General features: G+C 52.0%; 1 protein-coding gene across 3 annotated transcripts in view; it reads right to left on the bottom strand.

The window, feature by feature from the left end:
* RHOBTB2 (Rho related BTB domain containing 2) overlaps positions 1-15,282 on the bottom strand; it is a 36,772-nt gene that overhangs the window by 16,884 nt on the left and 4,606 nt on the right. Inside the window, exons 1-2 of one of the 3 annotated variants that reach the window (XM_075910831.2) lie at positions 4,191-4,268; positions 3,435-3,591 (exon numbers count right to left, since the gene is read on the bottom strand). In XM_075910831.2, the coding sequence (XP_075766946.2) occupies positions 3,435-3,553 (119 nt within the window). In that variant the 5' untranslated portion in view covers positions 3,554-3,591; positions 4,191-4,268. Of the gene's footprint in view, positions 1-590; positions 885-3,434; positions 3,592-4,190; positions 4,269-15,282 lie in introns of those variants that run through there. The other 2 variants (XM_006135529.5, XM_075910832.2) reach the window with 2 other exon arrangements.

The following is a 15,282-nucleotide window of genomic DNA, read 5'->3' as shown; positions in this document are numbered from 1 at the left end:
TCAGGGCTGCCAAGTGGACAGGTACCTCCGGTCAGGTAGCACCTCCCGCCCCCTGGTCTGCCCCCATGACCCTCCCTCTCCATACCAGCCCTACGGTGCCTGTCTCACACCTCTCTCTGGCTCCTCTCCCCAGCCCAGCTCCACACAACCCCCAGCCTCTCTGCACTGCCCACCCCCCCCCAGATTGCTGCCTCACACGCAGCTGGGTAGCTTCAGGACAGAGCAGAGAGTCTAAAAACTCCAAGTCATCTCTGCCGCCTGACCAAGGGGAAGCAGCTTTGCTCTGTGACCCAACATCTCCGGATCCCTTGTCCCTCTCAAGGCTTTCCCCCCCCACCCCCTCCCCAGTGCTTAACCAGAATAACCCCAGCTCCCGTTCCCTTTCCACTAGGATCCAGCCAGCCACCATCCCTCAGAGCCACGCAGAGGTCTGGCACTGATGCAGTGCGGCGTCAGCTGGCGTCAGCACTCCCGGAATCTGCCTCACCTCGCACCTTTGCAGTCCAGTCACACACGGCCGGCCAGCCCCTCCTCACCGTGCCCCGACGCCCCCCTCCCCTAGCACCATTCCTCTGCTGGCCATTCCTCACCTAACTCGCAAGACAGGAATCTCTCTCTCCATAGCAGAAGGAATCCGGAGCACTTGTCTGGGGGGTCCTTTTGTGTTTTAACCCGGGCATGTGCTGCTCCCTGGCGAGTCTCCGTATTCCACTGGGGCCGGGGGAGCTAGGAATGAGGCTGTCAGCTTCTTGGGGAAACGCTATTAATTTCCCTGCATTGGGCTGGAGAGAGAGCGGCACACAGCTGAACGGCAGCTTTTCGCTTCCGTCTCCGAGTGGGTCACGGGGAAGGAACGCGTAAAGCTTCCTTGCCAGCCGCATGATTTGGCTTATTTGCTCGGTCGAAGCAGGTGCTTGTAATTGTGGCATGAAAGTTCCTGCCAGCTTCACCCTCAGCTGAGTTCCTGCGTGGCCTCCCAGCGGCGTAAGCAAGACAAAAGCCCCATTGTGGGCTTTGGTCAAAACAGCCAGGCTTTACGGTGGCACTAGACAACGGCTCAAAGAAGCACATTCCTGCAGCTACTCCAGGTCTGTGCGTCTCCCAGCAGGGGGTGCCGCTGGGAATCCAGCAGGGGGTGCCGCTGGGAATCCAGCAGGGGGTGCCGCTGGGAATCCAGCAGGGGGTGCCGCTGGGAATGGTATAGGACAGCATGGTCAAGATATGGCCCACGGGCCGGATACGGCCTGCAAAGCCATTTGAGCCAGCTTGCCATTCCCCAGATCAATAAAGATCTGGGGGAGGGGGGAAACGTGTGAAGTCTCCTCCCCCTGCGAGGGACACACGGTGCATAGAGGGAACTGCCAGCTATTCAAAACAGCTGGCGGTTTCCTCTTGGCACTGCACATCCCTGGCGGGGAAGGAGGGGCAGAAACTTTGAGCCCTTCCCTGCCCCCAGGCCCTAATTGCCCTGGGGATAGGGGAGCATGCAAAGTCCCCCCTGCCCTGATGGAACTGCCCCTTTCCACCTGATGACCCACCCCTTCTGAGGGCGGGTCATGACTCAGTGCTGGGTGGTGGAACGTCGAGTGCTGGGTCTCATGGCTGCAGGGGTATCAGGTGAGCAGTGGGGGGATGTCAGCTACCCGCCTGTCCTGGCGCCGCAGACAGCGCTGTGCCTCAGAAGTGGCTGGCAACAGGCCCAGCTCCTAGGTGTGGGGGTGGGTGGAATGCACCTGCCTCTGCCCCGAGCCTCCATACTCCCATGGGCTGGGAACCTGCTGCTGGCTGCTTCTGGGGCGTGGCAGGGTCTGCAGTGCCAGGAGAGGCAGGAAGCTGCCTTAGCTCCCTCACCAGGAGCCGCTCAAGGTAAACCCCTCCTGCCCCAGCCCTGCCCCCTGCCCAAAACCAGAGCCCCCTCTTACATCCCAAAGCTGTCACCCTCAGCCCCACCCCGGAGCCCAAATTCTGTTGAGTCTCAGCATCAACAATTTTCTTCAACTGGAAAAAAAGCTTGGTCATTGCTAGGATAGAATGGAGTGTATGGCTGGTGCATGGTCAGCCCCATGTTTAGGAAGAGAATGGCCAGAAGGAGCTAAGATAGTTATGAGGGGGTGCTCCGGTATGATGGGAGGATTCTCTGCATCTTGGAGTCTTCAAACTATTTGAAGGCTTCAATATCTGAGATCTAGGTGAGAGGATTATTCTAGGAGGGGTGGGTGAGATTCTGTGGCCTGCACTGTGCAGGGGGTCAGACTGGATTATCATAATGGTCCCTTCTGACCTTAAAGTCTATGAGTCTATGATACTACAAAGAGGGCAGCATGAAAGCAAAGAGAGACGGGGGATGGATGGATGGATCTCTATGGTGATAGCCGGGTGGATAAAGCAGTATCCATGGTAACTGATGGATGGATATCTATATGGTGATAGATGGATGAGCAGAGGTGTACTTATGGTGACAGATGGATAGAATCACAGAATGAAAGGCAGGCAGGGACTAGAGGCAGGATTAAGTACCCCTAGACCATCTCTGACAGGTGTGTGAGGAGAGCGAGAGATACTCTGCAGACCGTTCATCTCCAGGATTCCATGCAGAAGCCCTCAAGCTCTCTAGATCCCCCTATTTCTGACGGACATTTGACGCTCCAAGTCTCACTGCATGGATTTCACCCGTCCCAAACTATTCCCCAGCCAGCGTGTATAGAAGATACAGCTGATGCGGGGCAGGGAAATGAGCTTTTTTTCCTCTTTCCCCACTTCGTCCCTTCCTTGAAGACTGACCCCCCGCCAATCTGATCACCAGCCCCTCGTACCGTCTCACCGCCCTTTCGGGCAGCGCTGAGCGAGAACCATGGGCCAAAGCTGCCCTGGGAACCGCCGCTGTAAGTCAGGAACCAGGCCCAATGCAAAGCAGAAGCAGCAACGCCTCCTTCCTTCTGCTGTTTTATCACAAAAAGCATCACTAAAATGCCGGTTACTCTGTGCGCCGATACCTCCCTCTGATACAAGCCTCTTGAACTTGGCCCAAAAGCTTCCCATCTGCCCTGCATGCATGGACCGTCCCTCAGGACGTGGCAGCAGCCACAGCAAGCTGGGGAGCTGTGCGCTGAAGCGGACCGAGCACCCATGGGCATCAAACAGGCAAGCGGAAGAATGCCAGGAAGGTGGAGAGGGAAACCCCCCCAACTGGCGTCCAGAAGTGCCCGCCTCGGAACACACGCTTTCCGACTGTAGCTCTCTACGCTTGTACACTGTGACCATCTCTAGTCCTCGGAAACCCTGCAATCCCCCACTTTCTCCAGCTTCCAGAGCTCTCCCCATCCTCTGTGACCCAGACACCCCGTGGAGTCCCTGCCCAGCGATACAGGCAGTGACTTCCCAAAGTAATTCTAGTCAGGCAACCCCCCCCCCCCCAGCCTCTGTCTGTCCCACACCTGCTGTGGCCTGGGCCTGGGGAAGGAGTCCTGCAAACCGCAGCGCTTCTTTCTCCGGAGAGCTTGGTTGGTGCTGGCTGCCGAGCCCCTGTCAGCGTACAACAGGCCGGGGTGGTCATGAAGAACTGTACCTTCCGGGTGGAGTGCAGACCCAGAGCTGCATTGGAAGAACAGACTCTGTTCTCATAGGGGGTAGCTGACCATGCATGGATGGATTTTGAGCCGAGGGGCAACCTGGATCTCCTAGCCCAGGCTCTAGGGAGGTTGTCATCCAGGCCCTGGCTGTGCTCCATTCCCAAGTCAGCCCCATCTGCTGCCCCTCGAACCGCACTCGCTCTCAGCCTTACACAGGCTGATGCTCCCCGTGGACCTGCATGAAGGAACCTCAACACCGAGTCCCAGAGAACAGAGGGGCACACTCCTGATACATTCCCAGCAGCCTTTCTCGTCCTTGTACTCTGGTGGGATGGAGCTGGGAATACGCCAGCTTTCTGCATTCCCAGGGCATGGCACTTGCCCTGCCCACCTCTAGCCGTGCTGTAAGATGATCACCACCCGCCAGGAGCAACCTGAGCCTTCTCCCTAAGGCGCGTGGAGCGGCAGGCATGGGCCCCTGAAACGGGACACCCAGAGCGGAATCCCTGGGTGGGTCTGGCTAGGAAAATGAGACGGGGCCGAATCTGGTCTGGCCACGTCTGTGTCTGGCAACAGCGACAAAGCACGACGGAGGAGAACGTGAGGGCGCAAGGTGCTTACCAGCTGCGATCCATCCTGTTCTTTTCACGCAGGTGGGCTTTGGATCGGCCTGCCATCACTTTCGCGTCTCAGCGGGTTCTGAAAGGAGAGGTGGGAAAAGCAGGGGTGAGATGAGTGGCCCTGGAACTCCCTCCCGGCTCGACTGCAGGAGGCGCCCTCCCTCCCCGTGGGCAGAGGCAGCCCCTGGATGCGGAGATCCTAGACCGTCACTCTGGACGGGACAGTGAGAGTCAAGAGGGCACCTCTTGCATGGTGGGCTCTTTAAAACCCAGCTCTAGTGCAGCAGTGTGAAGACTCAGGGCTGCCTGTCGTTCTTGCTGCGTAATCTCAGGTCACCATCCTCACCTAAATTTAACATCAGTTTCTTCCTTCTGATGGTGCAGTTCTTCAGAACCCCCAGCAGGGGGCGGTGGAGGAGGTACCCGCCACCTGCCATTCCCAGCATCTTTGTAAACCCCATCAATTTCATCTGAGGATCTCAAAGCACTGGACAGACTGTCACCTAGGTGGTCTCACCCTTCTCTCCATTTTATAGATGGGAAAACTGAGGCTCAGAGGGAGGAAGCGACTTGCCCAAGTAAGTGGTTGAGCCAGGTCAAGAACCCCGGGGTCTTGACCAGTGTAAGCTGGGCACCTGTGCGGCCGCACAGGAGACATTCAAAAGCCGCCGATATGATGAGGAGAGTGCTCACAGCCAGGTGTTTGTTTCTACTACTAGTGCACACTCCCACATGCCTCGGTGCACATAAAAAATTATTCTGCACAGGGATGAAATGATTAGAGGCCACAGTGGTCCCAACTCCCTGTCTCCCATTCAGATCACTGTGTGTTGTATCGTTTTTGCTGAGCACATACATTTGGTTTGCTTGTGACCTAACTCAGCAAAACTAATGCCTCAGAGTTCAAAGCAGACCCATGAGCCCTCTTGCTTGTTTATTTTGTCTAAAGTTTTCCCTCTGGAATGTGGCAGCTCAAGAGGCGTTTTCTCCGCCTCTCTCCGTTCAGTTGCTATATCAACAGTTGCTAAACGCATCAGGGACGGGCCTGACACCCAGGAGCCGGGATACAAAGGAGCAGCTGCTGCACCCACCACACTTTCCAACACACTTTCTGTTGCCCTGCGCTCATGGCTGAGTTTTAAGCAAGGCTGGGTCCTGAATGAAGTAAACCTGGGGAGAGTCTCCAGCAAATGCCGGCCATGTTCTGTGTGAGACCGGGGCAGTTTCTAGAAAAGCCGGTTTACGGTGAAGGGTGGGGAACCTTTTTTTGGATCGGGGGCCACTGACCCACAGAAAAATCAATCGGGGTCACACACAAGTGAGAGGCTAAAAAAGAGACACAAACCCTCACCTCCCCCTCGCACACCAGTGCCTAGGGGGCCCCAGGCTAATAGATATTGTGCACTCTGGCTCTGCAGTGGGGGGGGGAACACAAGTGCAGGCTGAAGCATCAGCGTGGGCTGCCCAATGATGGGGGAGCCCTGCACCTTGGGGGTTGGATCCAGGCAAGCCGAGGGCCACTCCAGCCCCCGGGCCTTAGGTTCCCCACCAATCATGGGTTGGTGTGAAATTCAGATAGGGATGTTGACTAGCGTGTAATTGACCAGTAATGTAACCACATGAAATGTTAGCAGTTACACGACTATTCGATAGTCGCCGGGGGCGGGGCCAGCTGCCAGTGCGCTCCCTATCAGAGGCAGCAGCATGGGGAGGGGAAGCACCAGGCAGCTCCCCGGGATCTGGTGCTCATGGGGAGCTGACTTCAAAGCTGCTCCCACGGACACCAACTCCCACCTCCTCTTCCATTTGCTGCCTCTGACACAGAGGCAGCAACGTGGGAAGAATGAGTGTAGTCAACAGGATTAACCGATAAGCCCAGATGTATCCGTTAATCTGGTAGCCATCTACACATTGACATCCCTAAATTCAGGTAGTGTCAGCCGAGGTTTACTTTGGGCACCCAACTCTAAAGGGCAGATCAGGGGATGTGAACCCAGCGCGATGCAGATCCTACAGTGGACGTGACCGGGACGGGTGGATAAAATTGCTCCTTGACATGAGCAAAGAGCTTTGACTTTATTACTCAAAGCAGCAAATGTTTTCTCCTGTTTCTCTTCCTGGCAGCAGCCGCGTGGGGTCCATTTTCTCAGTGCGCCAGCTGCTAAGTGTTTGCGTGAACTCTAGTAACCCCTTCCATGAGAACTGGTCCAGTGCAGGGCTCCCATTACCGAGACAGTCTCCCGATCAGGCTGGAAGGAGAGAGAGCTGCATCTCAGACGGATGCTTTTATGGACTTGATATCCAGTCAGGCCCAGCGGGCAAGGAAAGCATCAAGTCAGCACTTTGCAAAGTCACAAAGCCTCGCCCAGCAGTAAGTGGGATGGGGAGAGTGGCCAGCCACCCTGACCCCCACCTAGAGCTGGAACAACGACAAGGGCCCCAACTATGCCCTCAACAGACAGAGCCACTTGCAGTAAGCAGAGCCCTGTGGAGAGGCAGCATGTATATCCACATCTGTATCCGCCAACGTGAGCCGCGGATTTGCCGGGGTCTTTGAGTCAGGTCTGGTTCACATTTAAAAGTCTCAGTTGTGGTCTTGCTAACAGTTAGCAGTTCAGCCTCTCTCAGATGTTTCCAATTAGATCAGCATGGAACCCTAGGGAGAGCTGCTCTGTAACACCAGGCCATGTCCCTCGCTGGAGAGAGGTAAAAGAACATCCACGGAGGAAGTCCAGATCCATCCCAGAGTCAGGGCACACCCTTGGTCTGAATTTTTCCAGCAGTTCCTGGGTAGAGTTTAGGCTTATTAGGGTGCATTACGAGGAGCATTGCCGGCAGATCCGGAGACGTGATTATTCCCCTTTATTCGGCTCTGGTGAGGCCACATCTGGAGTATTGTGTCCAGTTCTGGGTCCCCCACTATAGAAAGGATGTGGACACATTGGAAAGAGTCCAGCGGAGGGCAACCAAAATGATTTGGGGGCTGGAACATATGATCTATGAAGGGAGACTGAGGGATTTGGGTTTGTTTAGTCTGAAGAAGAGAAGAATGAGGGGGGATTTGATAGTAACCTTCAACTCCCTGCAGGGAGGGTTCCAAAGAGGATGGAGAAAGGCTGTTCTCAGTAGTGACAGATGGCAGAACAAGGAGCAATGGTCTCAAGTTGCAGTGGGGGAGGTCTAGGTTGGAGATTAGGAAAAACTATTTCCTTAGGCTGGTGGGGAAGCACTGGGGTGGGTTCCCTAGGGAGGTGGTGGAATCTCCATCCCTAGAGGTTTTTAAGTCTCGGCTTGACAAAGCCCTGGCTGGGATGATTTAGTTGGGCTTGGTCCTGCCTTGGGCAGGGGGCTGGACTTGATGACCTCCTGAGAGCTCTTCCAGCTCTCTGATTATGGAGATTTCATGCCAATTTGCAGCCACTAATCCCTTCACCTGTCACTAACATCCAGCCACCTCTGGGATGAAGAGCAGCTGCTGTTTCCCGCTGCATGATCATTTGTAGGACAGACAGCGAGGAAGAATCATGCCTGGAGAGACACGTTCAGAAGATGGAATGCAGTTCCCGGCGTGGGAATTTGTTCAGTACACCTGGCTTATGATCTCAACTCTTTCCCCATGAATAAATGTGAGTGGTCAGTCTTGGTTGCGTGTCCCATCCAACATGCAGCTTCTGCTAACATGCCTTGAGAGCGCTCAGTTAATACTGACGCATTGAAGCAAAGAACATCCTGTCGAATCATCCGAATCAGTTCCCGTGTGCCATAGATTCCCCTGGGAGGCTTCCCAAACAAAAGTTTAGAAAAGGGCAACAAAAATGAGGAGGAGTTTGGAACAGCTGCCATATGAAGAGAGATTAAAAAGACTGGGACTTTTCAGCTTAGAAAAGAAGAGATGAAGGCAGGGTATGATAGAGGTCTATAAAATCATGACTGGTATGGAGAAAGTGAATAAGGAAAAAATATTTATTTGTTTCCATAACATAAGAACCAGAGGGTCACCAAATGAAATTAATAGGTAGCAGGTTTAAAACAAACCAAAGGAAGTTTTTCTTCATGCACTGCCAACCTGTGGAACTCCTTGCCAAAGGATGTTGTGAAGGCCAGGTCTTTAACGGAGTACAAAAAGAGCTAGATAAATTCATGGAGGAAAAGTCCATCAATGGCTGTTAGCCAAGATGGGTAAGAATGATGTCCCTAGCCGCTTTTTGTCAGAGGTTGGGAATGGGTGACAGGAGAAAGATCGCTTGATGATTCCCTGTTCTGTTCACTCCCTCTGGGACACCTGGCATTGGCCACTGTCAGAAGACAGGACACTGGGCTAGATGGACCTTATGTTCTTGTGTCCCATCCAAGTATCAGCACAGCCCAAACTCGGCAGGATGGTAGCTGGAGGTGGAGACATTCAGAATAGGAGTTAGATTCTCCGTTCTGAGCACAACTCACAAGATAGTTCCTCTTGAAGGCACAGAAGCACATCCAAGCTATAAAACAAGGCTCTGCATGAAAAGGCCAATCAGACGCCCGCAGAGCAGCGCCTGACAAGATCGATTCTCGCGCACTGGTTCCAGATCTGACTGACTCAAGTTACAAATGGAAAGGTGATTTACTAACTGCTGAAGCCCCCACCTCCACCTGAGAGCTGCAAATCCCGCTGGGTTCTTACTGCCTAAGGCATCGCTGCCTGCCACGAACGCTCTGCAATCGGAAGGAAATGAGCAATTTTGCTGAGGATGCACAGAGCAGCGTCGGGGCTGGCTGCTGCTCCTATACCTGCATTGTCGCCACAGGGCCTGCCATCTGCGTGGTCAGCTGACCCGACTCAAAAATACACAGGGCCAACCACGGCTTTGAGTCAATGTACGCCTCTCCCGTAGAAATACTGGAGCGCCCACTCTTTCTCGTGGACGTGCAACTTACACATGTAGACTGGTTTTTGTGACATAACCACACACAAAAAATGAAAAACTTGAGAATCCACTCGGTTCTACTTCTTGTTCTCGCTAAAACAACTACGTTTGTTTCCATTTATGGACGATAATGCTGCCTGCTTGTTATGCATAATGTCACCTGAAAGTCAGTGCAGGTGTTCGCATGGCACTTTTGTAGCCGGCATCGAAAAGTATTTGCGTGCCAGGTATGTGAAGCGTTCACATGCCCCTTCGTGCTTCAGCCACCATTCCAGAGAACAGGCTTCCATGCTGATGATGCTCGTTTAAAAAAAAGTATTAATTAAATTGGTGACTGAACGCGGTAGGGAAGAATTTTATGTCTTCTGTTCTCTTTTACCTGCATTCTACCATGTCTTTCATATGATAGCCCCAGGCCCTTTACCTTTCAGCTACAGTGCCTTGCCCAGGGGCTCGTGAAAGCTGCCGGTCCCCCTGCTATCATATCCGATTTGACAAAATGCAAAGAAGGTACCAATGTGAGATTTCTAAAAATAGCAACCGCACTTGAGCTTAAGACTCTGAAGTGCCCTTCAAAATCTGAGCGGGGCGAGGTGTGGAGCTTGTTTCCAGCAGCATTAAAAGAGCAACACTCCAACGCGGAAACTACAGAACCGAACCACCGAAAAAGAAAATCAGCCTTCTGTTGGTGGCATCTGACTCAGATGATGGAAGTGAACATGCATCAGTCTGCTCTGCTTTGGATTATCAAACAGAACCTGGCATCAGCAGGGACACATGTCCTCTGTAGTGGTGGTTTGAAGCATGAAGGGACACATGCATCTGGCACATAAATATCTTGTGACACCGGCTACAACAGTGCCATGCAGATGCCTGTTCTCACAGTCAGGTGACATTGTAAACAAGAAGCAGGCAACATTATCCCCTGTGGGTTGTAACCAAACTTGTTTATCTGAGCAATTGTCTGAACAAGAAGTAGGACTGAGTGGACTTGTAGATTCTAAAGGTTTCCATTGTTTTGTTTTTTAATACAGTAATCGTATTATGTATAATTCTGCATTTGTAAATTCAACTTTCATAATAAAGAGATTGCACTACAGCTTAGAAGATTTTTTTTACAGTAAAAGTATTTGTAATAAAAATAAATATAAAGTGAGCACTGTGCACTTTGGATTTTGTTCTAACTGAAATCAATATATTTGAAAATGTAGAAAACATCCAAAAATATTTAAATAAATAGTATTCTACTATGGTTTACCAGCAGGATTAATCATGATTTTTTTTTTAATTTTCCACATTATCCATACTCTCACTAGGGGTACACATAGAGCCTAATACGATGGGCTCTGACTTTGCACGAGACCTCTTCCATCGCAGTCAAGATGCACAGGGCACGAGTTGATCAAGACATGGGTGTAAGCGGCAAAATCGGGTGATTTGCACCAGCTTATCATTTAATGGGTGTGCAAAACGTGATACGAGGAATAGCAGGAAAGGCCCCTAATTAAAGGCTGTAAGATAAAGCAGCCTGTCCCATAATTTACCCTACCCCTTGCTCATGCCAGGGGCCAATTCAACCATCACTTTCACCCTGATGTAACAGGATTTGTGCCTCTGGATGTCAAGGGTTGAATATGGTCCCTACATGAATACAAGTTGTTCAGCTTTGCCCCGTTCCCCATAACTGACCAATTGACACCCATGTGTAGCTCACTCTGCCACACACCGATCCATTGAGAGATTCTAAATATCTATGACCAGAAGGGACCGAGAGACCTCTAGAGCCCTGCCCTCATACAAAAATGTGGATCTGCATCCGCCAGACTCAACTCTTCATCCAATCCTGAATCCGCAATCCAGATTTTACTTGCATCTGCACCACAAATCTGGAGGGGAGCCGGGAGGGAGCACAGATGAGCAAGAAGGGGGCCAGGGAAGAGGCAGGGAGCAGGGAGTCGGGACCAAGTCTCTGTAGGTCAGTGCTCACCAGGTGGGGGGAATGGGATCGCAGGGGAGGGGCCGACACTCGGCCCCTCCTGCAAGGTGAGTTAGGATGCAGCTTCTTGTGTCCTTTTTCTGCCCTGGCATCCTCTCGCACTCCCCGGCCGCCGACTGTGGGGCAGGAAGAGGAGCCCTGTGCAGGTCTCTGCTCCGCTATCCTCACATATCCGCATCCGCATATAAAGCAGATATCCGCGGATATGCAGAGCTCTACTCACCTCCTACATAACACAAGCCAGAGAATTCCACCTGGCTACCGAAGAATTGAGGCCAAACACCTGTGACCTGGGGGAAGCAGATGGGCCAAATCCTCAGCCACCCTAGGAGCAGGCTTGAGCCTGAAATGCCCAGCTAAGAGGTGATTCTTGATCTGGCGTCATGTGAACAGCGGCTGTGCAGCTGAGCTCTGCCGCCAGGCCTGGCTTGGTTCTGCATGTGCACGACAAATCCAGAGACTGCAGAGAGAGCAGCAGCTGCTGGGATGAAACATTTACGGGCTTGGCTCCCCACTGCACGGCCACTTCATACAGAATTCACAGCTTCATGCAGTATTCACAGCTGCTGACGTCTCATAGAAAAAAAACCTGTGAAAAGCTTTCTATTTGGAGACCATTCTGCTTATAATAGCATGCCCTGTGGTCTCTGCTTTTCTCTCCCTCTTACCTCTGTATTGCTGGGGCGAACGGCGCAAAAATAGATGGATAATATTGCCAGTGGTACCTCACACTTTTCATCTGCAATGTGCCTGGCAATGAATTAATTCACACTAAGCATCTGGGAGGCAGTTAAACATGATTCTCCTCCTTTGTGTTTTTTTACAGCTGGGGAAACTGAGGCACAGGGAGGGGCGAGGAAGGGCACAGGGTTGGGGCTCAGGGTTCTAACTCAGGCACTGCCATGCTCTGGACTCACGGTGTGACTTTGAGCAAGTGCCATTGGTTAAAGGGGAAAAAATATTGCGTTCCTCCCACCCTTTGGCTACGTCTACACTCGCGGCTTCTTGCGCAAGAATCTGCAGAGCGTCCACACTGCCCACCCGCTCTTGCACAAGGAAATTTACAGTACGGTGTGGTCAGAGAGGTCTTCTTGTGCAAGAGCTACGTTCTTTTTGAACAGGTGTCAGCCTTCTTGCGTAGGAGCTCTTGCGCAAGCGGGCAGTGTGGACGCTCAGCAAGGATTTCTTGCGCAAGAAAGCCCTAGGGCTAAAATGGCCACCAGGGCTTTCTTGCACAAGAGAGCATCCACACTGCCATGGACACTCTTGTGCAAAAGCACAGCTCGCACATGGCCGTGTGGACATTTTCTTGCACAAGAACCCTTGCACAAGATGTTCTTGTGCAAGAAGCTGCCAGTGTAGACAGAGTTTGTCTATTTAGACCGCAGGCTCGTCGGGTGGAAGGGGACGTCTCTTAGCATGTGTATGGTCGAGGCTCTGGCTGTAATAATAATATAAGGCTGGAGGGGGGGGGGGGGAGTGTCTTCCTGGGGAGAGAACTCTGCATTTACACTTGCTAGCTTGGACTCCTAGCTGGGACCTAAAACGCTTTGCTCTCTTTTTCATTTGTGGGCTTTGTTTGATAGTAAGATAATGGAGCGGCTGCTTCTGCGAAACCTCTGCTCTGGGCTTGTTCCAATGCCAGCTCCAGTCTCCCTCAGGCATCCTGCAGGGATCCTTACTGCAGATCAGCCAAGTTTAATGGGGGGGGGGGGGGGCGGGAAGCTGCACTCCTTTAAATCCCAGTCAAAGCCAACCCTCGTTTCCCTTCTTGGCTTTCTTAAGGTCCGAATGGCTTCCGAATTCTCAGGACAAGAGCATGAGGCTTCTCACCCTGCGATAGGCTGTGTGGACACTGTGGGCATGTCTACACGACAGAGTTATTTCGAACTAAGAAGGGGAGTGTCCACACAGCAAGCCCATTGTATCAAAAGAATAACCGCTCAATCTACAAGGATTAACACCTACTTCGAAATTGCTATTTCAAAATAGGGTTAGTGTGGACGCTCCGCTGCTTTTATTTCGAAATCGCTCCTCCCCAGAGTCATTCAAAGTAATTACTCCCCAGTGCTTCCTGGGGCTCTAAGTCAAGATAGCACCATCCACACTAAGGGAACCTGCCTCGGACTTATTTCGAGGCTTCCCTGTAGTGTGGACGTGCTATTTCGATGGTGTTATTTCGGGAGTTATTATTTCGAAATAACTTATTACGAAATAAGCTGGCAGTGTAGACACAGCTTTTGAGGCCTTGTCCCCAGCATTAAATTCACACATAAAGAAGGCGGCGGGAGGGGAGTGGGAGGGATGAAGAATCTGTTTCCAAGCAACCGTCTCCCATAGCAATAAAGGCCGAGAAGGACCGGGGAGGGGGGGAGAAGAGCAGAGGAAATGGAAGCAGAGCTGCCTGTGAAGAGAATATTTCTTTCTTCTGAATGTCCCAGATCACCGGCCTCCTTCTCTTCTTCCCTCTGTCTTAGCCTGAGCATCTGCAGTTCCCACTGCAGGCGGGAACTGACTCAGAGGGTCTGGTCACTCTGCAGCTGGCCTGTGTGCGCTGCCTCATCACCTCGGGAAGCTACGGTTGCCAGATGCGTTCACAAAAAATCCCGAACATGGCGGGGCGAAAATATTGGTTGAGAAAAAACAAAAAAAGTTGCTGCGCCTTTATGTTCCCCCGTTCCTCCGCCCCCACCAAACGTGGCAGGGGAAAAATGTCCCTGCTTCCATCAGAGAAAAACAGAAAATACCGGACAAAAGACGCAATTACCGGACTGTCTGGGTGAAAACCAGACACCTGGCAACCCTACGGGAGGCACAATCACAGTGTAAATCTTCGGGCTCGGTTAGGAACCTGAGCTCTCAGACCCAGGCCCCAGGCCAGCCGGGGGGGCGGTCACGGCAGTGTAGACATCCCCATCAGCGCTCTCTGACTCGAGCTGCTGCTATCTCACCACAAAGCTGGAGGGAGACGTGAAGCCATGTCCTCCTCCTCAGCAGCACAGCAGAGCTGTTGGCGGCATTTTGGCGGGAGAAGGGAGCGAATGGTTTTTAATCCATGTCCTGCATTAGTGAAGTTGAACGCCTTATTGTTTGTAAAACAAACACACACAAAATGGAGGCAAATTTAGATGGATAATAATAATCAACCACCTTATTTCTATAAGGCTGCTTTCCAAATCAGGGTCACAAGGTTATACCTTCTCCGAGGGACACATAGGGGCTGTGTCTACACTGGGCCACTTAATCCGGAAAAGCAGCCGCTTTTCCGGAATAAGCTGCGAGCTGTCTACACTGGCCCCTTGAATTTCCGGAAAAGCAGTGACGATTTACTGTAAGAAATCAGCTGCTTTTCCAGAAAAACTATGCTGCTCCCGCTCGGGCAAAAGTCCTTTTTCCGGAAAAGTGTTCCGGAAAAGGGCCAGTGTAGACAGCACTGTAGTGTTTTCCGCAAAAAAGCCCCGATCGCGAAAATGACGATCGGGGCTTTTTTCCAGAAAAAAGGGCTTTTCCGGAAAAGCATCCTGCCAATGTAGACGCTCTTTTTCCGGAAATACTTATAACGGAAAACTGTTCCGTTTTAAGCATTTCCGGAAAATAGTGCCAGTGTAGACACAGCCCGGGAGACTTTGCCCCAAAGAGCTTAGGGTATGTTTACACTACCACCCTAGTTCGAACTAGGGTGGTTAATGTAGGCAACCGGAGCTGCAAATGAAGCCCAGTATTTGAATTTCCCGGGCTTCATTTGCATCTTGCCGGGTGCCGCCATTTTTAAATCCCTGCTGGTTCGGACTCCGTGCTCGTGGGTACACGCAGCACGGACTAGGTAGTTTGGATTAGGCTTCCTATTCCGAACTACCGGTACACCTCGCGCCACGGATTAGGAAGCCTAATCCGAACTACCTAGTCCGTGCCGTGTGTAGCCGCAGGCACGGAGTCCGAACCAGCGGGGATTAAAAAATGGCGGCACCCGGCAAGATGCAAATGAAGCCCGGGAAATTCAAATCCCAGGCTTCATTTGCAACTCCGGTTGCCTACATTAACCACCCTAGTTCGAACTAGGGTGGTAGTGTAGACATACCCTTACAGTGTAAACCAAGAGAGGGGGCAAGAAATGAGTGTAACAAACAATAGGAGGTAATGGAGGATGAAGATAATGGTAAAACCTTGTCATTAAGTAGACTACAAACCAG

Source organism: Pelodiscus sinensis, chromosome 28 (genome assembly GCF_052426305.1).
Source record: "Pelodiscus sinensis isolate ZL-2025 chromosome 28, ASM5242630v1, whole genome shotgun sequence".
Classification (NCBI taxonomy): Eukaryota; Metazoa; Chordata; order Testudines; family Trionychidae; genus Pelodiscus; species Pelodiscus sinensis.
The sequence above is the reverse complement of the archived record's forward strand: the minus strand, read 5'-3'. Positions and strand labels throughout refer to the sequence as shown.